The sequence below is a fragment of the Ochotona curzoniae genome, unplaced genomic scaffold (genome assembly GCF_017591425.1).
Source record: "Ochotona curzoniae isolate NIBS_2020 unplaced genomic scaffold, NIBS_Ocur_1.0 contig_43, whole genome shotgun sequence".
In the NCBI taxonomy this organism is placed as follows: Eukaryota; Metazoa; Chordata; class Mammalia; order Lagomorpha; family Ochotonidae; genus Ochotona; species Ochotona curzoniae.
This window is the reverse complement of record NW_024466218.1, coordinates 39324694-39349951: the sequence shown is the minus strand read 5'-3', so window position 1 is coordinate 39349951 and position 25258 is coordinate 39324694. Positions and strand designations below refer to the sequence as shown.

The following is a 25258-nucleotide window of genomic DNA, read 5'->3' as shown; positions in this document are numbered from 1 at the left end:
TTCCACATGCTTCCAGGCCTCTCCATTCTTTCTGCTGTGCCATGGGATCATTTCACTGACCTCCAGTTCGCTGAGTCTGTCTTTAGCCTGCTCTGGTCTGCCACTGAACCCTCATACTCTTTCAGCTCTGCAACTTGAATTCTAATGTGTCCTAGCATGATGTACTGTTTGCACGTCATTCGAGCTAGTACATTTCAGCTCCTTCATCATATCTAAGACACGTAACTCTGCTCTAGTAAGCCCACCGTCTGGAGCCCAGATGCCATCTTCACGAGCTTCCTGGGCCGCTGCATGCCTCCTGAGTTTTGCGTATTTCTGTGGAAGTCAGACATTTCTCCCTCTGCTACAGGCCTTGTTGCTGGCTAATTGATTTCTGAAACTGTGGCTCTTTCACATACAGTATCTGAAGCACCTCCCTCCTTGGATGTGTGAAGGACTGCAAGAAGGGATAAGCGGGACAGAGCGGTCCTCACAGGTGCCCTCTAACAGACGTGGTCACCAGGAGAGCCCTGAGAGAGTGCCAAGCTGAAAATGTGCAATTTCATACCACAGAGCGGTCTAGGCAGCCAGGGGTACAAAAGGGGTATAGTGGTCACCCAGGGTGCAGCATGCAGAGAAGGGGCAAGGGGCAGGGATGCAGTCTGGGTTGTTTTTTTAAAAATGTTAAAATTGCTTTAGAATTAGATGCTGCTGTTGGTGGCACTACTTCATGAAAAGACCAAATACCACTTAACTGTATCCGTCCAGGGTATGGATTTTATAAGATGTGACACATAGGCCAGCAAATTATTAGAAATCATAATTTCAGAAAGGATTATTTTGAAGCAGCAACTCACTGCACACATCCGTGCACCCACAGGAGACACGCAGCACTGCGCACTAAAGTTGTGGGGGCCGTGAGGAGTATGTGCTTGGTTGTCCCACGTCCAGCTCTGCAAGGTCAATGCATATACCACAGGAGACACGCAGCACTTCGCACTAAAGCTGCGGGGCCGTGAGGAGTGCGTGCTCGGTTGTCCCACGTCCAGCTCTGCAAGGTCAATGTATATACCACAGGAGACACGCAGCACTGCGCACTAAAGCTGCGGGGCCGTGAGGAGTGCGTGCTCGGTTGTCCCACGTCCAGCTCTGCAAGGTCAATGTATATACCACAGGAGACACGCAGCACTGCGCACTAAAGCTGCGGGGCCGTGAGGAGTGCGTGCTCGGTTGTCCCACGTCCAGCTCTGCAAGCTCAATGCACATACCAACCCTACTCCCCAACACACTGCTCCTTCTCTCTGTGGGCAGAAGGTCAAGTCAACAGCTCCTTCTGTACACAAGGATGCTGTCACAGTGGCTTCAGCACATCCTATATCAAGTTGTCTGGCTGGGCTCACGGCTCCACACCCAATTTCAGTTCCTTGCAAAGCAGCAGTGAGGGCTCAGGACTGCGTCACGGCCACCCACTTGGTAGACCTGGCTGCTGCCCAAGTCCAATACTACAAGCATTTGGGAGCTTGTTCTCTCTGCAGGAACCAAGGAAGGAAGGTGAGAGGAGAGTAACAGAAGGGAAATGAGAAGAGTGGAATGAAGAGAGGCGAAAAGAAAAAAGAATATGAGTGAAGTAAGTGTCAAAGATTCTAAATGAAAACTAGATCCTCAGGTGCAGGGAGGCAGGGAAAGAGAGAGGGGAGGAGGAAGAGAGGGAGACAGGGAGGGAAGGAGAAAATGAGAGAAGTAAGGAGGGAGGGAGGGAGAGAGGGAGGAAAAAAAGGAGGGAGGGAGGGAAGGAGAGAGAGGAGGAGGAAGAAGGAGACAGGGAGGGAAGGAGAGAGAGGAGGAAGAAGAGGGAGACAGGAAGAAAAGGAGAGAATGAGGGAAGTGACGAGGGATGAAGAGAGGGAAGGAGGGAGGGAGAAAGGGAGGGAAGGAGAGAGGAGGAGGAAGAGAGGGAGACAGGGAGGGAAGGAGAGAATGAGGGAAGGAAAGAGGGAGGTAAGGAGGGAGGGAGGTCTTCCATCTGCTGGTTCACTCCCCAAATGGCCGCAATGGCAAGCTTTCTCCCAGGCCTCCCACACAGACACAAGGGCTCAAGCACTTGGGCCATCATCTGCTGCTTCCCCAGGCATGTGAACAGGGAGCCCAGCAGGAAGTAGAAGAGCCATGACTAGATGCACTGCCCACAGGGAATGCTGGTGCTGCAGGCAGTCGTTGGTCCCTTGATGTAGGGAGAGGTATGCCAGGGCACAGATGTCTGACAACATGAGTGTATTTGATATTGTTTTCCACAACAAATGCAGACGTCAGCTGTGGTTCACTGGTGTCTAAGCAGAGTAACAGAACACATTAAATAGTTGTCAGTATCTATCCATGTGCCAGCATGTGCCTGCATGTGTATATAAATGTACATGTGTGTGTATAAGCACTGACAAACACACACCCAAGCAGCTAGAGAACAAATCATATGCGTTATGTAAGAAACTAGACGAGCATGCCACTGCACATTGTTTTCAAGGACAAAATCTGTTAACTCCAAAATGATGACCACATCAAGCAAATATTCCTAGGGTGAGAAGAGTCTTGCTGGGCCAAATGCGTACCAGGATCCCATATGGGCGCCGGTCTTAATCCCAGTAGCCCCACTTCCCAACCAGCTCCCTGCTTGTGCCTGGGAAAGCAGTCCAGGATGGTCCAAAGTCTTGGGACCCTGCACCCGCGTGGGAGACCCGGAAGAGGCTCCAGGCTCCAGGATCCTGGCTCCGGATTGGCTCAGCTCCTGCTGTTGCAGCCATTTGGGGAGTGAATCCTCAGACAGATGGAAGATCTTCTTCTCTGTCTCTGCTCCTCTCTGTATGTCTGCCTTTCCAATAAAAATAAATAAATCTTTCTTTAAAAAAGTCTTGCTAACCTCTTACTGTCAGCTTGCTGTATAGTTGTGAATTCACTTCCTTGTCTCGCTGAAAACGTCGAAATTCATCAATTGCTTCCCGTATGATGGTGACAGCCAAGACAAACCCCTATAAAACAAAAAAGGTATTTTAGAAAATTGAACCTTTTCACATTACTCTAAAACATGAAATGAAAAAAAATTAAAAGTGTTTCTAAAGAAACACTTAGTGAAAGATTTACAACTCTTAATTACCTAAGAAAACTTTCTAAGTTCACATCAAAATATGTACTTCAAGCTACATATCAATAGATACTTAGTAACCCAAAGAAAAAGGAAATTAGCAGTCTTCAATAAACCCATGAATTATATTTAGAACACTTAGGCATTCAAGTATCAAATTAACCATGACTGACATAAAAATATCATACTTAATTGCTGCACTTCAATAGAATAAAAGCACTTAGGAACACAGAGCAGCTCCCGCGCCTGCTGCTGGACAACAACCCTCTCCCGCACACGTACACACTGGGCTCTGCAGCTCCCGCGCCTGCTGCTGGACACCGACCCTCTCCCGCACACGCCAGGGTCTGCAGCTCCCGCACCTGCTGCTGGACACTGACCCTCTCCCGCACACGCCAGGGTCTGCAGCTCCCGCGCCTGCTGCTGGACACCGACCCTCTCCCGCACACGCCAGGCTCTGCAGCTCCCGCGCCTGCTGCTGGACACCGACCCTCTCCCGCACACGCCAGGCTCTGCAGCTCCCGCGCCTGCTGCTGGACACCGACCCTCTCCCGCACACGCCAGGCTCTGCAGCTCCCGCGCCTGCTGCTGGACACCGACCCTCTCCCGCACAGGCCAGGGGCTGCAGCTCCCGCACCTGCTGCTGGACACTGACCCTCGCCCGCACACACCGGGGTCTGCAGTGGCAAGCATGGGCACTCCAGTACTTTTCCTCTGACTTCAGTCAACGGTAAGATTGTGACTGAAGTCAGTTACAGCCCTTCTAGCCTACTCTTTCAACAACAGAACACTGGATCAATTTCTCTCGACAGGCCAGCCATCTTGGCTCTCTGCCTCCATTTTCCTGTAGTCTCACTAGTCAGCAGTCCCAGAAGCGCATCCCTTACACACCAGATCCAGCCCCTCTACTTGTCTCCAGCCCCAGGCCTAACGGCCTCATGAATGCCTCTGCCTCACATCTGACTCATCTTCCCAGTCCACCACATCTCCTCACCTGTCCCTCCCTGCAGACCTCCCACGTCCCTACCACCCCATGTGACCGCCAGCTTGCACAAGTGTGACTCCGTCCAGCACTGCTCAGTGCCCCTTCTCAATACTCTGCCCCTAGTCCCAGGCTGCTTCCTGGATGGCCTATGCACCCCTCTTTCCCAGGGATCCTTGGGTGGCAAGCACGTGGCGCAAGCCCAGGTCCAACATCCCCCCACTAGCATCGCCGATACGGCCTTATATGCATGACACAGCCTCTCCAGGCTGCAGGAACTCCTCAACCCTCCCGAATTCTCACTGTGCCTGTCTTCAGTCCCCTTAAGACTCTCCTTGCAGGAGTGGTAAGCTTCGTTAGGCCCTTTCCCAGAGCACAGACCACCTGGGACCCCAGCACACAAACTCCTGAACCACTGGGAAAGAGCTCATCTGATTTCTGCTAGCGAATTCCAGCATTCCTGGAAGCACAACTCCAAAAAGCACCCTCAGTTCCCTGGGCCAAAGCAGCAAGTGACGGCCCCAGCATGTACCGAAAGCCCAGTGAACACAACCGATAGCTCAGGCTCATGGTGCAGGTCCTTTAGCACACACTGATTCTTTCTGCAATGGAAGCTTTGATGATTCATAGTGCACGGGCCACAGCACTACCCTTTGAAAACAGGCAATGCACTTCCTGTAGTCACTCAGAGCTGGGCACCATACCAACAGAACCACCCAGGTCATGAGAGGGCTCAGCATCCCTCCCCGTTAGGCCTTTACACTGACCACCTTCTATAGCCATGCATCAGCCTGTCCCAAGGACAGGAAATACCCTGAGAAACAACCAAACTGTTCGGTAAAGAAAGTATACCACTTCACAATCCCATAGATGCCCCATCTCAGCATGTCCTCCCACTCAGGGGCCCCCATCTCGGCATGTCCTCCCACTCAGGGGCCCCCATCTCGGCATGTCCTCCCACTCAGGGGTCCCCATCTCAGCATGTCCTCCCACTCAGGGGCCCCCATCTCGGCATGTCCTCCCACTCAGGGGCCCCGTTCTCAGCACATCCCCCCACACAGGGGTCCCCATCTCGGCATGTCCCCCCGCACAGGGGCCCCCATCTCGGCATGTCCTCCCACTCAGGGGCCCCCATCTCGGCATGTCCTCCCACTCAGGGGCCCCCATCTCGGCATGTCCTCCCACTCAGGGGCCCCCATCTCGGCATGTCCTCCCACTCAGGGGCCCCCATCTCAGCATGTCCTCCCACTCAGGGGCCCCTATCTTGGCATGTCCTCCCACACAGGGGCCCCCATCTCGGCATGTCCTCCCACACAGGGGCCCCCATCTCGGCATGTCCCCGACCTTGGTGTGTCCTCCAACACTTCCACGTGATTTCTGTACTGCACTCATCTCTCTGGTGTCACAGCAGGCTGAGCATCTTGTCATGTGCTTATAGCTGTCTCTTCATCTTCCCTGATCTTCCACTAGACTGTTTCACTGAGAGTTGGGAGCATTCTAGATCTATTCTGGAACAAACAGCTTGTTAGATGTGTGAATTTTAAGTGTATGCTTACAACTATTTTCTCTCATCTGGGTTTTTTATTTTCTTGATGATGCTGTCTGAAAGAAGCTTGAATCTCACTACAATCTGACTTCTGATGATTTCTAGCTCTTCAGGTGCCCTCAAGCTGAAGCTGGCTGGATCTGTGCCCCACCTCATGAACTTTAGGGGGATGTGAGAGAGGGCCCAGCATGCTCCCTCCACGTGCAGATGCTAGTCGGCAAGGGCCAAGTATGGAAAATACCATGGCTGCTTCACCCTGATGTCCTGGTCAAAAATCTATTTACCCATACATATAAACTTCTTTTAGGTTCCTTCACCACGCCCCATTGGTCAGTGTCCTCTCCACATCAGAACTGTGCTAGAACTGTGCTATCTTGACTAACAAGGTGACTGTGTACACTACAACTTGGATCTAGTTTTTCTAGGGTGCTGGGTATGATGGGTTCCCTTCACATTTTCATATCAATTTTGAGATCACCTTGTGAATTTCTTGGGAGGAATGGGTGAAGCCCGCTGATCTTTTTTTTTTTTTTAAGATTTATTTTATTTTTATTGCAAAGGCATATTTACAGATAGGAGAGAGAGACAGAAAGATCTTCCATCCATTGATTCACACCCCCAGTGGCCACCATGGCCGGAGCTGGGCTGATCTAAAGCCAGGAGCTTTCTCTGGGTCTCCCATGAATCTCCAGGGTCCCAAGGCTTTGGGCCATCCCTGACTGCTTTTCCAGGTCACAAGCAGGGAGCTGGATGAGAAGTAGAGCAGCCGGGACAGGAACCAGCACCTATCTACGATCCTGGTGCTCCCAAGGTAAGGATTTAGCCACTGAACCATCATGTGGGCCTGAGCTTGCTGACTCCTGAAGAGGGTTAGGCTGAATCCATGTCCCCCAACCTGTGAGCATGGGATGATTTTTGGTTTTTTCAAACTTATTTTTTTTTCCAAAGTGTTCTGTTGTTTGCAATTTATAATTATGCATTTTAGCTTATCTACCCCTACGTATTTCTTCTTTTTGATACTCCTGGCTCCTGGTGTCTGAGGGAAGGCATCTAGCTGGTTACCGGGGGTGTGATGTAAGTCCGGTGAAGTACACTGATGGTTACCGCGGTTACAGGAAGTGGGTGGGCACCACAGCGACCTCAGCCAGAGATCTGGCATGCCCAAACGCAGCCAAGGCCATGTGTGGGCCAATGATGGACAAAGGCCAACAATCCCTGTCCTTTCAGAGCCCAAGCAGGGCTGACACCAGCACCCTTTGTCTCCTCTACCCAGCATGTCCTTCCCACTTGCAGTCCTCTCCAGTTTCATTCCTCCACTGCACAGGAAAGGCCCAGGAATGGACTTCTCTTTGCATAATAAAGGCCTGTTTGTACTTGGCTGGCATTTTCTTTTTCAGGTGGTCGGCAGATCTGACATTCACTATTTCAAAAACAGGATGGGGCCAGTGCTATGCACAGCAAAAAAAAGCTGCCCCCTGGGATTTCAGCATCCTTTACAGGTGCCAGTTTCGAGTCCCAGCTGCTCCACTGCAGATCCAGCTCCCTGCTAACGTGCCTGGGGAAGCAGTGGAAAATGCTCCAAGTCCTTGGGTTCCTGCACCCACTTGGAAGACCCAGAGAAAGCTCCTGGCCCGTGGCTTCAGTCTGACCTAGCAAGGCATGCTGGAGTGAAGGAGCCACAGCAGGGACCAGTGCAGGCCAAGGTCCATCCAAGCAAATCACACCCATGTGGGCTCAGCCACAGCCACGAGGTGTGACCAGCTCATCTGCCCCAAAGACACGATCTACAGCCGACCCATGAGCCCAAAGGGACAGCAAACTGACCTCACCAACTCCTTCTCTGCTACCAGAGTTGAGTTTCCAACCTCTGTTGTTCATGGAGTCATGGCAAGTAAGCAAGTCTTACTGCAGAAGTAGTTACCTCAATACAGTCAGGCAAGAGAAGGAAACACTACAGAACTGCATGCCAGACAAGCCAGGCTGGGAGACAAGAACAGCCACAGCAAAAATGGCCGCCCTGGCTTCCACATCTGGCTGAGTCAGGCTGCTCCGCAGGGCCTGTCTCCAGACACCTCTGCAGCCAGGTGGGGCCACCGCTACAACGACCCACACTTTTGTACAGGGAGGAAAGGCCTATTGTTCCATCACCCATTTCTCTTTGAGTGTGTACTACACCAAGTGCCTTCTCCCACACAGCACAGATGTGGAGATGCAGAACTTCACCTCGGACTGGCCAGCACGGCCTGCTGACAATTCACCCGGCCCTCCAGACACTCACAGTGGAGAGTCAGAAAGCAGACTGCAGGGAGGACATGTCTGCTTGCCAAATGCACATCCACACATCTCACACTCCACACAGAACATGCGGCTGCAGAGCTCTCTTGGCGTAACAACCTTCTGCCTCAGCAGGTTCATTCCACCTTATTAATTTTGAAGAAGCATTAAACCTGCAAAGTGCTCTGAGAGCTGAATGATATGAAAGGTCATCTTCACCCAGATAAGACAAGGTAATGAAATCACTTTGTTTCCAGTTTTCTACTGCACGAAAGTTAGTTCAGAGTTAAAGGAAGTCAACGACATTGCCGAAGGTCATTAGATCACAAAGCACGCCCAGTTTGTACAAAGAATAACTTGGAAGTAACTTGGATTTTATAGCAGTTTTTTCTCTTTTGTTGTTTTAGGTTTTTGGGCTAAAATAAATCTGTGAATTTCAACTGACTAATAACCCCACAGAATCACAGAGAGCAGTAAAAAGAAGGTGTCCAAAAACCACCCATGCAGAGAAGACAGGCTGTCACAGGCTGTCACAGGCTGACACGGGCTGTCATGGGCTGTCACGGGCTGTCACAGGCTGACACAGTCTGACACAAGCTGACACAGGCTGTCACAGGCTGACACAGGCTGACACGGGCTGACACAGGCTGACACGGGCTGTCACGGGCTGTCACAGGCTGTCATGGGCTGACACGGGCTGTCATGGGCTGACACGGGCTGTCACGGGCTGACACGGGCTGTCACAGGCTGACACGGGCTGTCACAGGCTGACATGGACTGTCATGGGCTGACACAGTCTGACACAGGCTGATACAGGCTGTCACGGACTGACATGGGCTGTCATGGGCTGACACGGGCTGTCACAGGCTGACACAGGCTGTCATGGGCTGACATAGGCTGACACCGGCTGTCACAGGCTGTCACGGGCTGACACAGGCTATCACAGGCTGACACGGACTGTCATGGGCTGTCACAGCCCTGGAAATGGACGCTGTGAAAACCACCACAAAGATAGCACGACCGCAAAGCTGGTGAAAAAGCCCTTGACAGATACTTCCTCCTCAGTTAAGAGAGACACCTCCCTACATCGTTTTAAACTAACTTCTTTAAAGATATTTTCCTAGGAAGTTTATGTTTGAGTATTTTAAACTTTGCCTAGATTAATAAAAAACAGTCTGTACTGGATGTCTAGTTTTTGAAGCTTAAAAAATCTGAACTGAATTTGGATCTAACCCTAACCTTGCTTCTTGGCTGTGGAGGTGATCTTAATGTGCACACCAACTTTTTAAGTGCAGTTAAAACAAAGGTTAAAAGCATATTAACAGTGCAAGCATATAGATCATCAATATTCAGCATATTTCTTGAGAAGGCATAAATCTAGGCTATTTCCAAACCAAGAACAGAAGAAAACTGCTTTTAAAAGTGACTCAGTTCTGAAATCCAACAGGGGGAAGGACAGGGGGAACTCCCCGTGGGTGTCAGAAAGCCCTGACAAGCCTCCTCAAGTGGGAGGGAGGGCTCGGCTCCTCTGCCGTTCTCCTGGGACTCCTGAGGCAGCTGCTTACTGTGACTCAGAACAACAGGATGTAAGAGAGGAGCTCAAGTCTTCCAGAGGTGGATGAGCACATCACACGGCAGGCCTGTCGCCTCAGCACACTGGGTTAGAGGCCACGCTCAGCTCCCAGCCGCACTTCCTGCTCCTGCACACCCTGGAACACAGCTCGATTTAGACCCAGTGGTGATCCCTGCTTAGTCCCTGCGTGAGGCATTTGGGAAATGAATTAGTAGGTAGGAAGGTTGCATGTGTGTGTGTGTGTGTGTGTGTGTGTGTAGACCCACAGGCCCTAGGGGTGTCCCGGCAGGGTGTGTGTGTGTGTGTGTGTGTGTGTGTGTGTGTGTGCAGACCCACAGGCCCTAGGGGTGTCCCGGCAGGGAGAGGGGGTGTGTGTGTGTGTGTGTGTGTGTGTGTGTGTGTGTGTAGACCCACAGGCCCTGGGGGTGTCCCGGCAGGGAGAGGGTGTGTGTGTGTGTGTGTGTGTGTGTGCAGCCCCCAGGCCCTAGGGGTGTCCTGGCAGGGAGGGTGTGTGTGTGTGTGTGTGTGTGTAGACCCACAGGCCCTGGGGGTGTCCCAGCAGCAGCTGCCTTCTCCACTCTCTGCAGGGCACAAAAATGTGGAATATCCTGAGGAAATTCAGCATCACCATGCCCAGTGACTCTCTGCAAGCAACAGCAACACATTTGTGTCTAGTTTAACTCATCTCTTCACTGTTTGAAGGCTTAAGACTACATTCTAAAATATTTAGACATTTAATCTTAATCTTTTACCAGAGGCGCCCAGTAGGTGTAGAGATAGCCTATTTTCAATGCAGGCACGAACTGTGAGCAGGACACCACCAGAAAATAGAGATTCAAGAAAAACTTGAATTGTTCATACAAAACCTGAAAAGAAAATGAAAGAATTAACACAATCCTTTCAAAGAAAAAAAATAACGCAATTAAGTACAGCATGTAAGTACATTCCAAACAAACAGTGAGACTACACACACTGAAGTCACGAGTGCTGAAGCTGGCCTTCCAGCAGCTACCCACATGGAAAGAAAAGGAACGTCATTCCCAAGGGACGTTCAGAATGAACTAAGAAAATGAAAAACTTTCACTTATGTCAAATGTGTCCTGCTCTATGACTTCATTCTTCTTCAACGACATTTCAGTTTTGCACCTCAAAGCAAGTCACGGCCGGATCCCGGTAAGGGCAGCGGTGGCCTAGCCTCACACAGCCTCCTGACAACGAAAAAGCCCATGACCCATATTCACATTACCAGCTCTGCTAGTCACACTTGTCAAAGGCGCACGCCCTGCCTTACACAGGCGGCATGTACAAGCCACACATACACACGTCACAAGAGAAGCTTTAGCCTTCTGTGAGTACTGGTTTACCTCAAAACATGCAAAATGTAAGAGAAAAATACGTGAGATGATGGACTGATTCTCGGGAAGACAATTTCCTGAATTTCTTTTGTCTCCAATAGTTGGTCTTTAACAATAGTTTTAAGTTTCATCATTCAGTAAAATCTTATTAATACCAATATCAAACGTTTTCTTCGCTTTTTAATTCAAAGACAGTAATCTTAAGGAATAAAACCCAAAATTCAGTATATTAACAGACTTCTACTTACAAATGCCTCAAATTAGGAAATTTAACTTAAAAACCAAATGGAACAAAGCTCATGTTTATAACCTAAGTAATTCCCGCAGCACACTGCCATCAGTCACCCCGCTCCTGGGCAGCAGGGGGACCGCAGAGGCTCAGCAATGGACCAGGATGGACCAAGTGTGCCCTGCTGACCTGTTCTGGGCCAGGTGTCACATAACGAAGTTATCTGCAGCATCCCCAAGTTACGCATGTAGCTAAAAATCAGTTACATTTTATATTCATAATCATGTTCAACTGCTGTCTAAAAATGTTTTGTATTATTTCATAAATTAATCTCAGCAGGAAAGAAAGCTCCCTTTTTCCTCAGTGATTCTTTAAAATCTCAGTTAGCATAAATTATATCTATTAGCAATTCAGAAACTGCCATTCGTACTAAAAATGGCTAGAATTCCTACTGTGTAATTACCAAATGTTTCTAAAATACTACATTTTAGCTGAAAAGACTAATTTCAGAGACAATCTAAGGAAAAAAGAACAAGCGTGTGGTTATGGCTGCGCAGACATCAACAGGTATCCCGAGGACACGGCCACACCGTGGGCTGGCTGAGCAGCTGCAAGCAGCACCGCTGGCTCTGCACTGCATGCGTGGCGCCTTCCGCAGACTGCAGTGTGGCCGACCCCTGACCCCGGCAGAACACGGGAGCATCACTCAGAACAGTACTCACCAGCCTTGAAAACAATCTGACATTTTAGTCATACCTTTTCATTATGGTGCCATGATTTGTGTGTGTTTTAATAAAAAGGCACACTGGATAGCAAGTGTCTGCTAGCCAGTGAACGGACAGGGACTCAGGGTGGGAATACAGGACCGACACCCGACACAGAAGTCAGCACGGATGCTGAAATGAACACGTGACACACAGAGACAGCCCTTCTTCCACTCAATCAAGAGCTTTTCTGGCAAAACAGAATAAAGTCAACCCTAGAACATAAAAAAAGCTCTGCTATAAAACTGACAATATTGGATTTACTCACTTCAGAAAGAGAAATATATGCATTAGACTAATTGTAATATACAGAAAGCAAAATTATCCTATTCCACAATACATAAAAGTTCAGTTTATAATCTGAGCAAGAATTATCAATAAAAAGGATGTAAAATATTTAAACTTCTGACTTTAAATTTAGTCTAACATCTAATTGAAAATAACTGGTGATATGATTATAACACGAAGCAAGAAAGACAGCTATAAACACTTACATGACACACGTGTTCCTGCGTGACTTCTAAAACCCCACAGGAAAAACCCTCTGGCAGTAACAGAAGCAGCTTACCCCTGGGATAAAGGTGAACACATTGTATTTCTGGTTCTTTATGGAATTCCTGGCATGTTTCTCCTCACACTTTTCAGGACATCCAAGCCACACTGTGCGTGCTTTCAGCTCTTTCTTTCTTTGACAAATATTTATCAGCCAATCACAGCAGCTGCGAAAAACAGAAGAGACATATCATGTGTACTTTGTTGGGAAGCTTAAGCTGCTCTATCCAGGGAAGTGTCTCCTGCCAGACACAGGGGCACACAGCGACACACAGCTTATACCGTATGGTTACAGATTTCAGTCTGACATAACCATGCTCAGAGTCCTGTACAAGTGGGCACTGCCATCCTAGCTCTGAGCCCATATCAGCACCTCCCCCAGGGCAGCCAGGGCAGAGCTACCCCAGCACCTCCCCCAGGCGGCCACTGCACAGCTCACCCCAGCATCTCCCCCAGGAAGCCACTGCACAGCCCACCCCAGCACTGTTCCCAGGGCAGCCACTGCACAGCCACCCCAGTACCTCCCCCAGGGCAGCCACCCCAGCACTGCCCCCAGGGCAGCCACTGCACTGCTCACCTAGCACCTCCCCCAGGGAAGCCACTGCACAGCCCAGCCCCAGCACTGCCCCCAGGGCAGCCACCCCAGCATCTCCCCCAGGGCAGCCACCCCAGCACCTCTCTCAGGGTGGCCACTGCACAGCCACCCCAGCACCTCCCCCAGGGTGGCCACTGCACAGCCACCCCAGCACCTCCCCCAGGGAAGCCACTGCGCAGCCACCCCAGTACCTCCCCCAGGGTGGCCACTGCACAGCCACCCCAGCACCTCCCCCAGGATGGCCACTGCACAGCCACCCCAGCACCTCCCCCAGGGTGGCCACTGCACAGCCACCCCAGCACCTCCCCCAGGGTGGCCACTGCGCAGCCCACCCCAGCACCTCACTCAGGGCGGTCACTGCACAGCCACCCCAGCACCTCCCCCAGAGCGGTCACTGCACAGCCACCCCAGCACTGCCCTCAGTGCGGCCACTGCATAGCCCATCACAGCACTGCCCCCAGGGCAGCCACGGCACAGCCACCCCAGCACCTCCCCCAGGATGGCCACTGCACAGCCAACCCAGCACCTCCCCCAGGATGGCCACTGTGCAGCCCACCCCAGCACCTCCCCCAGGGTGGCCACTGCACAGCCACCCCAGCACCTCCCCCAGGGCGGTCACTGCACAGCCATCCCAGCACCTCCCCCAGGGCGGTCACTGCACAGCCCACCACCACTGTTTCCCACATTGAAAAGCCACTTCCCAAACCTGGGCACAGCTGCCACATAACAGCACTGCCCATGGCACTGTGTGCATGAAGGGAAATGAGGACCGTACCTCTTGGACACTCACTTGGCTCCTGCCATGCTAGTAACCCACCTGCAAGTGCGGAAACTGGCTAGAGAGACAGCCAATCTCCTGTTCCCAGTGCCCACAAGACTGGGACCCCCGCTGTGTTGGGAAGCTCGCCTGGGAATGGGACAGCAGCCAAAGGCTGGCCCCATGTGCACCACCCCGAGCTGTAACAGGGGTGGATAAAGAGGACCAAATTCTACAGGAATGGCAATTTCCTGGCATTACTTAGCATCACTTACTAAACCATAAGCCCACAAACTCCCTGTAGAGTGCTTTCAAGGATGCAACGGTACAAGCCTAGGTGCCACCAAAGCTAGTAGACACAGGCAGAAAAATCTCCATTATGGCTGATTTTTTTGGAGGGTATGGTCAAATAATTCCTCTTTTCACTTTTAATAAAGATTTTAATTTGAAAGATTTACAGAGAGAAGGGAGAACGAGAGAATCTTTTATTCACTGGTTCACTCCCAATGACCACAACAGCCAGAGTTGAGCTGGTTTGAAGCTTGCTTCAGGTCTCCCACATGGTGCAGGGGCCCAAGGATTTGGGTCACTTCCACTGCTTTCTAAGACACACTGGCAGAGAACTGGATCAGAAGTGGAAATGAGAGCCCTAGTTCCTTGGTCACATAGCCACCCAGACACAAGATACAGGCTAGTCCCATCATTCGTGGGTGGCACAGAACAGCACTGCCACCTCCAGTAGGTACCACAGGGGACACAGCTTTCCTTGGTATATCCAGAACAACTACTCCTCAGGATGAATCCAGATATGAATTTTGGTCTCCTGATATGTAATTATCTAACATGATCATTAATTCACAAAAGTCAAACAAATCCAAGATGCAACAGTGTTTAAAGCTAAGTATCTGAACACAGACATGTATAAAGGCCAGACGTCTGGCAACTCCCAGTGCGCCTGACACAGAAAGGCTCATCTTGCAGTGCCACATCATACTGCGTGACACGAGCCTGGAGCCTCACTGGCACCAGCCTGGCTATGAGCCCCAACACACACACACACTATACCCCACTCCTTTCTCTAGAACCTCCACTCAGAAATGCAAGATCTCTTTACTTCCAAGATGTAATAAAGCTATTCCCACCACTGTGGCACTAACACCTTTTTACAGGTGTTATGACCAAAGGACTGACTGTGCGTAGACAGACTCAGAGGTGAGGGCGCTACCATCAGGCTGCAGGTAATGACACAGGGTGAACAGATGGAGACTGGAAAAGGCCTGGGCTTCCCCTGGAACTACAGACAGGAAATCCCGTTATGGGGAGGCAGTTAGCTTTCCTGCTTCCAGTGAAGGACATTAAACCTAGAAATAAAGAAAATACAGTAGGCTTAGGGTTAAGCCACTGCGAGTGACACCAACACTGGTCAGAGGCCTGCCTGCTTCCTGCCCGATCCAGTTCCCTGATAACACACCTGGGAGAGCAGGGAAAGGGGACCCCACCGGCTGCCCCAGCCACTCAGAAGAGACACTCAGACGGACTTTCAAGCTGCTGATTTGGGCCTGACCAGCTCTGGCCAATGCGGCTGCTTGGGAAGTCAACTACCACATGCAGCTTCTCTGTCTCTCTCTCTGTTTAAGGCACATAGATGGAAAGACGATGGATGGATGAAAGGAAGGAAAGAAAGGTGGAGGGATGCAGGGAGAGAATGAACCGCAACACAGGAAGTGTGTAAATGCCTGATTCGATTGTGTACCATTAATGAGGAAGACAAAATGACTGCAGACTGTTTAGAGAAAAGGAATGTATGAAGCACTGGCAAACAAGGAAAAACCGGAGGACAGACCAGAGAGGTTCTGGGAAGAAAATAACCAACAGCCCTGCTTAACAGCACTTTCAGGTACATGGCATACTTGACTGTTCAGAAAGACACACCCATCCTTGCATATAAATTGCCTTAACACTGTCAGGTTCCAATGAAACGAAATCCAATAGTGCAGAAATGATTTTTTTTCAAAATGTTTTACATTAGTAGCTTCTCACGAATGTCTGCATAATCAAAGTAGTACTCTAAAGCAAATAAAGCATTTTCCTATGTCAAGATCCTGTCAAAACCCAGACCCGTGCTGCATCTCCCAATGGCACAGTCTAAAGGTGCAGGCTTCCCTGTGCTGCTGCCCCGGCTGCTCTGCAGGCTGCTGAGGGCAGAGGCCCCAGGACACAAGGACAATCCCCCACTAGACTCCCTGCCCCCACAAGTTCCACTTTCCTGGCAACAGGTGTTTTTACATCACAGATCACATGACACTAGATCAGAGTTATAACCAAGGATACTCATAACTAACAGGAAGGTGGATCAGTTTTGTATCCGTAAAGCTAAACGCTTCAAAAGTTGTATTTCAGAGTAGTTTTCTCAGCGTCCAAACCAGAATTTCACCAAGTAATAACAATGAAGTCTTAGGCCATAACCTTTCAAGGCCGGCTTTTGGCACAGAGTCCCTGGGCTGGAGTGCCCTCTGTTTATGAGTCCAGCGTCCTGCTCACGGGCTGGGAGGCAGCCATGGATGCCTCGAGCTGCTGGCCCCCACCTCTTACATGAGAGAACTGGGTGAAGGTCTGGGCTCTGGCTTGGCCCAGCACCAGCTCTTGTAGGCAACTGGGGACTAAATCAGCAGGTGAAAGGTCTCGGTCTCTTTCCGTCTCTCTGCCTTAGAAATACATAAACAATATTTTAAAACAAGAATACCTTTAAAACTCTACTACTCGCATAATCTACAAACTGAAATACAATGAATATTTATAACTCAATTTACACTACAAGAGTTATAATCCCAACTAACACCTTCTTCCTTTAATTAAGCCATTTTTATGCATTTTCTTCTCTTTGACAAATGTTTACAATGCTTGGTATTAGGAAATAAAAACAGAAACCAGACCAATCTGACCGGTTCTCTTGGCACACTTTTCAAAATCTCAGCAATGTCTTACGTATCAGACACGAACAGGACAGCTCACTTCACTAAGACTCAGCTGGCCTCTGTCCCCTGGGCAGGAGCCCCTCCACGCCTGACCAAGCCCACCAGGACATGAAGACCAAGATTCAGGGACCCTCCAGTGTGTCTGACTGTGCTCGCTCTATGAAGGTCCCCACACGTGGAGCTTCTGCTAACATGTACATTTTCAAATATTTCTCGGCATATTCCTTAAGAAAAAGAATAAATCACAAGTAAAAAATTTTTAAATAATTACATTTTTACTTGTTGAAGATAACATTTTGAAAAAAAAAAAAAAGAATAACATATTTAGCACTATGACGAGGCAACCACTCAAAGTCTGTGATTCTTGGCATCATACTGCCACTACTGTGGTCAGGTAAGCATTACTTCAGAACACGCCATGCCCTTCCACAGTGCACACCACTCAACTGAACCGTCCATGCCCAGCAGTGACCAGAGCCACCCAGAGTCCTCCACTCTCAACACCAGCCAGTCACCTCCTTCTTATGTGCCTCCTGGGAGGTGACACCACACATCTGCACCCAGGGCCATTCTGCTCACAAGTCTCCACCCTAGGACTTCTCCCAACAGTCAGTCTGCCCTCTGGTTCTGAGCTGGCATGGTGGTTAAAACGCCCAGATTCTCCAAAGAGGTGCCATGTGGACCACCTTGCTTCACTTGGAAACACCCACATCTGAACCTCAGGCCATTCATCAAACTGGTGGTGACAATGCTATCCAAGCAGCCTTTTGTCCACCACAAGTCCATTACCTCACAGTCCTGCTGGGCCACCCTCAACTGGGATGCCAGCTTGGTCATGGCACAGGCTCTTCCATGGGCAAACAGTTCTAAAACCATGCCAGGTTAAATACAAATGTTCCTTACTGCTCACTGATGATCTCAACCAAAGCAGAACTTTTCTTATATTTTTTTCTGTCTACTTCTGTGTCCTAACACATCTTTGATCAAAGGACTCATTCCCAATCAGTAATAAAAACATTACTTTACTCTCTCCTTCCCAAACCCCTGTCTCTTAAAGATGCTCCTTCCGTTTATTCTCCATCTGTCTTCTGATTTGCCCACACTCACCCCTCTTGTTGCACTGCCATCAGGCTAGCCCTGCCACCAATGCTCTGCTGTGTTCTCAATACAGTGCAGATTTCTCAAAGAAAACTGCATGCACACCTAGATGAGTAACTGTGCATGTGTGCTGAAATGCTGAGAGCTTCCTCCCTAAAACTGGTCGGGGCAGGTGCCTGTCAGCCCGCCTTCTACACAGCACCCTAAGCTTCTGCCAGCTGCTTAAAACCAGAGGAAAAATGTAGAGAGAGCAAGAACAAAGACATGAAACCAGCACTGCTCGCAAGTGACACGACAGCCAGTGCAGAAAATTCCAAAAAACCAATATACACACCTTGTACCACTTGTACCAGGCCCATGGCACAACTGGCTGAGCTGCCACCTGTGGTGCCAACATCCTTCCAGTGCCAGTTCAAGTCTCAGATGCTCCACTTCTAATCTAGCACCTTGTTAAAGTGCCTGAGAAAGCAGCAGTGGTGAGCCAAGCACATGGCTCCCTGCCACCCACAGGACAGCCCCAGACCAAGTTTTGTGCTTCTGGCTTTAGTCGGGCCCAAATTCAACCATTGTAGTCATTTGGAGCCAAGACCTTCCAACAAGCCAGAAGAACACGACTTTCTTGTTAAGTCTTTTTAAGCTATAAAGTATTTTGAAATTCAGGCATGTAGCCTATTTTCCAGACATAATACTATTGCACACCTAACTGACCACATGTATTGTAAGCCTAACTCTGATATGCACTGGTAAACAAAAATTCATGTGGTTCATTGTAATATTTGCTTTACAACAATGGTGTCACACATTCAGTGACAAGAACAAACGAATGTGAAGATGGTCAACTTAATTATTAAGAAACTGTAATGTAAAGCTAAAACAAGCTGTCACTACACATTATTAAGTAATTAAAATAGTCTCACAGGCCAGCAGTGTGGCATAGTAGGCTAAGCTTCTACCAGAGGTGCATCCCCAAAAAGGTATCGGTTGAAGTCCCTGCAGCAACACTTCTGTCCCAGCTCCCTGCTAAGGCCTGGGAAAGCAGCAGAAGGAAATCCAAGCCCTTGGGCTGCTACCACACATGTGGGACACCTGGAAGAAGCTGCTGGCTCCTGCTGGACCATCCCTGGCTCTGGTGGCCATCTGAGGAATGACCCACCAGATGTCTTTCCCTCTCTCTCTCTATAATTTTGCCTTTCAAATAAACAAATGAGCCTCAAAGACAAACACACACACAGACAGACCAAAGTCAATGCAGTGGAAAGGAATGACCATCGTTCCTGAGGTACTCATGCTGGCAAAGCCACTGTCACATCAGCATCTTACAGGGCACTGGTTCAAGTCTTGGTTGATCCACTTCTTTTTTTTTTTTAAAGATTTATTTTTATTATTTTTTTTCATTGGAAAGGCGGATATACAGAGAGGAGAGACAGAGAGGAAGATCTTCCGTCCGATGATTCACTCCCCAAGTGAGCGCAACGGGCCGATACTATGCCGATCCGAAGCCAGGAGCCTCTTCCGGGTCTCCCACACGGGTGCAGGTTCCCAAAGCTTTGGGCTGTCCTCGACTGCCTTCCCAGGCCACAGGCAGGGAGCTGGAAGGGAAGCGGGGCTGCCGGGATTAGAACCGGCGCCCATATGGGATCCCGGGCGTGCAAGGCGAGGACCTTTAACCACTTGCGCCACCGCGCCGGGCCCGGTTGATCCACTTCTGATCCTATTCCCTGTGAATGGCCTGGGAAAAGCAGTGGATGATGGTCCAAAGGTCTGGACACCTGCTCACCACCCACCCGCGCCCCATGGAGGCCTGGCTGACGCTCTCGGTCTGGTTCAGCTCCGCTGGTTGTTGCAGCCATTTGGGGAGTAAATCAGAAATGCAAGTTCTCTTTCAGATAAATCAGGAACCTAACACTCACACACTGTGACTACTAAATGTAGACAATACTTTCAGTAAGTCAAAAACTCACTATCAGAAACTGCAGAATAATCCTGAGCATGACATGCTTTCTTCATACAAATTTTATGACATAAAAAGACTGCTATGTTCACTAAGATGTTACTCAGTCTTGTCCCTTATTCCATGTGGCCAACGTGCAACCGACTCCTCAGAATTCCTCCAGGTTCAGTGAACATGACTTCAGTCACCTTGTGAGAGGCCCTCCCCTTGGTTAGCCCTACTTACTTTGACTAACACAGCTACGACTCTTCATGACATCATTTTCAGCCTTCTTAGCTTTATTCCAATCCAACAGTTAAGCACAATGCAAACTAAGCTGATAAGTAACCTCAGTGCGTCAGGAAGTCCTGTGCCCATGGGGACAACCAACCTGGTACAGAGGAACCTCCATCCACCACCGACAAACTGCCCCAGTCCTCTTTTTCTTCGTGTTACCCGAGCCCGCGGTAATGTGTGGTAGTCATCTTCGTTGTTCTCAAAGCCTTCTTCAGACATCATCAGCGGCATTTCGTCCAGGTGGGCAGACTCATCTTCTAGCTGGTACCTAGTCAGAGACAGACACAGCACTGAGAGGTCAGGCAGCCAGTGCTCCAGCAGCAGGCCTAATGTTACTACGGACATGCTCGCTCCATACCCTAAGCTCCCTGCATTCAGCTCAAATAACTATGATCATACATTCCTCTCCAAAAAACAAATGAACTGAGGCTCAAGAAAGCCTGTCTTACAGGTGCTGTGAATACAGGCTGGGAGGCAGCAGGGGGCGCCCTTCCTTGCTGAGGTCTCGATGGCCTGAGTCCTGAATACACACACTGGGTCTCTGTCCTCAGTGTGACAGCTTTGGAAGGTTGGAGGGGCCTTGGAAGAGGGTCCTAGTCTGAACTCCTCAGAGACCATCGGGATCCCTGTGGCAGGAACTGCAGTAGTTCCCAGCATCTCAACAGCAAACCAGGAGCCCTCTATGCTCTGACCCCACCTCTCATGATGCCATGTACTGCATGGGCACAGCCCCGGGTGCCCTCTATGCTCTGACCTCACCTCCCACGATGCTGTGTACCGAATGGACACAATCCCGGGCCCCTACAGAAGCACTATGGATGGTAAGACGCAATCCTGGGCTCCCAAAGGCACTGCGGACATTGCCCCAGGCTCCCCCAGCTAGCACCAGGGTGTCTGGAGCACCAGCCTAAATCATGAGCTCTTGTAAATTTCCAGCATCAGTGTAGACCAGAGCCAAGGGAAGAGGCCAATACAATCCTGGACTTCATCCTAGCAGAAAAAACACATCATCCATTAACATCCAAATGCTCAATGGTATACAACTTCACAGTAATCACTCAAATCCACAAGTAACTTAAAGAACCACGGCTGTATACCAAGAGCTAAGAACCACCCCCCTCAGTTTATTGCTGAGGCTGATAAAAAATACAAAGGGAATAATTTTGATCCTGTAATACCATCCCAGTAACTCCTTTATCAAAACTTCCTGTTCAGCAATAAGCACCATCATCATATAAGAAACAGAGAACAGCGTCTACACTGTACACAAGACACCACCTACTCTGTGCACAGACACCACCTACTCTGTGCACAGACACCACCTACACAGTGCACAGAAACCACCTACACTGTGCACAGACACCACCTACACAGTGCACAGACACCACCCACACTGTGCACAGACACAACCTACACTGTGCACCTACACCACCTACACTGTGCACAACAGAAGCCACCTACACTGTGCAGACACTACCAACACTGTGCACAGACGCCACCTACACTGTGCAGAGACACCACCTACACTGTGTACAGACACTACCTACACTGTGCACAGACACCACCTACACTGTGCACAGACACCACCTACACAGTGCACAGAAACCACCTACACTGTGCACAGACACCACCTACACAGTGCACAGACACCACCCACACTGTGCACAGACACAACCTACACTGTGCACCTATACCACCTACACAGTGCACAGACACCACCCACAATGTGCACAGACACAACCTACACTGTGCACCTACACCACCTACACTGTGCAGACACCACCTACACTGTGCACAGACACCACCTACACTGTGTACAACAGACACCACCTACACTGTGCACAGACACCACCTACACTGTGCACAGACACCACCTACACTGTGCACAGATACCACCTACACTGTGCACAGACACCACCTACACTCTGCACAGACACCACCTACACTGTGCACAGACACCACCTACACTGTGCACAGACACCACCTACACTGTGTACAACAGACACCACCTACACTGTGCACAGACACTCCCTACACTGTGCACAGACAGTACCTACTCTGTGCACAGACACCACCTACACTGTGCACAGAAACCACCTACACTGTGCACAGACACCACCTACACTGTGTACAGACACCACCTACACTGTGCACAGACACCACCTACACTGTGCACAGACACCACCTACACAGTGCACAGACACCACCCACACTGTGCACAGACACCACCTACACTGTGCACAGACACCACCTACACTGTGCACAGACACACCTACACTGTGCTACACACACACTGTGCAGACACCACCTACACTGTGCACAGACAACACCTACACTGTGTACAACAGACACCACCTACACTGTGCACAGACACCACCTACACTGTGCACAGACACCACCTACACTGTGCACAGAAGCCACCTACACTGTGCACAGACACCACCTACACTCTGCACAGACACCACCTACACTGTGCACAGACACCACCTACACTGTGCACAGACACCACCTACACTGTGCACAGACACCACCTACACTGTGCACAGACACCACCTACACTGTGCACAGACACTACAAACACTGTGCTCAGACACCACTTACACTGTGCACTGACACTACCAACACTGCACAGACACCACCTACACTGTGCTCAGACACCACCTACACTGTGCAGACACCACCTACACTCTGCACAGACACCACCTACACTCTGCACAGACACCACCTACACTGTGCACAGATACCACCTACACTGTGCAGACACCACCTACACTGTGCACAGGCACCACCTACACTGTGCACAGACACTACCTACACTGTGTACAGAAGCCACCTACACTGTGCACAGACACTACCAACACTGTGCACAACAGACACCATCTACACTGTGCTCAGACACCACCTACACTGTGTACAGACACTACCTACACTGTGCACAGACACCACCTACACTGTGCACAGACACTACAAACACTGTCGACACCACCTACACTGTGCACAGACACCACCTACACTGTGCACAGACACCACCTACACTGTGCACAGACACCACCTACACTGTGCACAGACACCCTACACTGTGCACAGACACTGTGACACCACTACACTGTGCACAGAACCACCTACACTGTGCACAGACACCTACACTGTACAGACACACCTACACTGTGCACAGACACCACCTACACTGTGCACAGACACCACCTACACGTGCACAGACACACCCACACTGTGCACAGACACACCACCTACCACTCGTGCACAGACACCACCACAATGTGCACAGACACACCTACACTGTGCACCTACACCACCTACAGTCAGACACCACCTACACTGTGCACAGACACCACCTACACTGTGCACAGACACCACCTACACTGTGCACAGACACCACCTACACTGTGCACAGACACCACCTACACTGTGCACAGACACCACCTACACTGTGCACAGACACCACCTACACTGTGCACAGACACCACCTACACTGTGCACAGACACCTACGTCACACACCTACACTGTGCTCAGACACCACCTACACTGTGCACAGACACTACCTACACTGTGCACAGACACCACCTACACTGTGCACAGACACTACCAACACTGTGCACAGACACCACCTACACTGTGCACAGACACTACCTACACTGTGCACAGACACCACCTACACTGTGCACAGACACCACCTACACTGTGTACAGACACCACCTACACTGTGCACAGACACCACCTACACTGTGCACAGACACCACCTACACTGTGCACAGACACCACCTACACTGTGCACAGACACCACCTACACTGTGCACAGACCACCTACACTGTGCACAGAACACCTACACTGTGCACAGACACCACCTACACTGACAGACACCTACACTGTGCACAGACACCACCTACACTGTGCACAGACACCACCTACACTGTGCACAGATACCACCTACACTGTGCACAACAGAAGCCACCTACACTCTGTACAGACACTACCTACACTGTGCACAGACACCACCTACACTGTGCACAGACACCACCTACACTGTGCACAGACACCACCTACACTGTGCACAACAGACACCACCTACACTCTGTACAGACACTACCTACACTGTGTACAGACACCACCTACACTCTGCACAGACACCACCTACACTGTGCACAGACACCACCTACACTCTGCACAGACACCACCTACACTGTGCACAGAAACCACCTACACTGTTCACAACAGACACCACCTACACTCTGTACAGACACTACCAACACTCTGCACAGGCACCACCTACACCATGCAGAGACACCACCACCTAAAGACAACCAAAGCAGTGCATAAATACTTAAATACTTCAACCTCTCTACTGACGTTTGAAAAGGAAAGAATATGAAGCAACATTTTCAAACTTCTTAGATGCACAGAACACGGTACTCAACACCCAGGAGAAGCATGCTGCAGTGCTCCTCTCAGGCCACCGCACACAGTCCAGAGCTACACCACACAATGTGTGCACTAGCGCATCTTGGAAAAGGTGCTAACAGGTGTTTTGAAAACTCGCAGTCACATTACGTGAGGAAAGTCCCCGCCAAAACATAGGAGTCTCTGGAAAACGAAAGCAACTTTTGAAGTGAATTAAAATAAAAACAGGACACATCAAAATTCAAAGGATTTAGTCAGAAGAGTGTGGGGAGGACTCCTCTGCCTTTTGATTAAATATGAAATTTGTTAATAAAGCCCTCAAATATCCACTGTAAAAATAGAAAGGAGTATTATTCTGCCTTAAAAAGAAAATTCTGACATATTCTACACCCAACAATATAACCCTCAAAGATGTCATGCTGAGTGAAAAATAAGACACAAAATAGAAAAGAAAGAAAAGAATGGGGGAGAGAGAGGAAACCTTGGAGTGAATCTGCCTGTGTGAGGTGTCTGGGCGAGAACGAGGCCCCCTGCCCAGGAGGGGAGACGGCAGGAGTCTAAGGCATACACACACGACACACTGGGAGCCCAATCACTGCCTCTCAACTTCACACTTACAAATGGTCAGCGCTGTTATATACACAAGAACAGGGGCCCAGCACAGTGGTTCAGTTGGCTAATTCTCCACCTCCAAGGTCAGGGATCTTTTACAGGTGCCAGTTCATGTCCCAGCTGCTCCACTTCCCATCCAGCTCCATGCTTGTGGCTTGGGAAAGCAGTCAATGATAGAACAAAGCCTTT

At 49.9% G+C, this 25258-nt stretch overlaps 1 protein-coding gene across 4 annotated transcripts in view; it reads right to left on the bottom strand.

Moving 5' to 3' along the window:
* ATP9B (ATPase phospholipid transporting 9B (putative)) overlaps positions 1-25258 on the bottom strand; it is a 164007-nt gene that overhangs the window by 122820 nt on the left and 15929 nt on the right. For all 4 annotated transcript variants that reach the window (XM_040985149.1, XM_040985150.1, XM_040985151.1 and 1 more), the window contains exons 2-5: positions 20134-20307; positions 12404-12554; positions 10240-10353; positions 2891-2999 (exon numbers count right to left, since the gene is read on the bottom strand). In XM_040985149.1, the coding sequence (XP_040841083.1) occupies positions 2891-2999; positions 10240-10353; positions 12404-12554; positions 20134-20307 (548 nt within the window). The remainder of the gene's footprint in view (positions 1-2890; positions 3000-10239; positions 10354-12403; positions 12555-20133; positions 20308-25258) is intronic.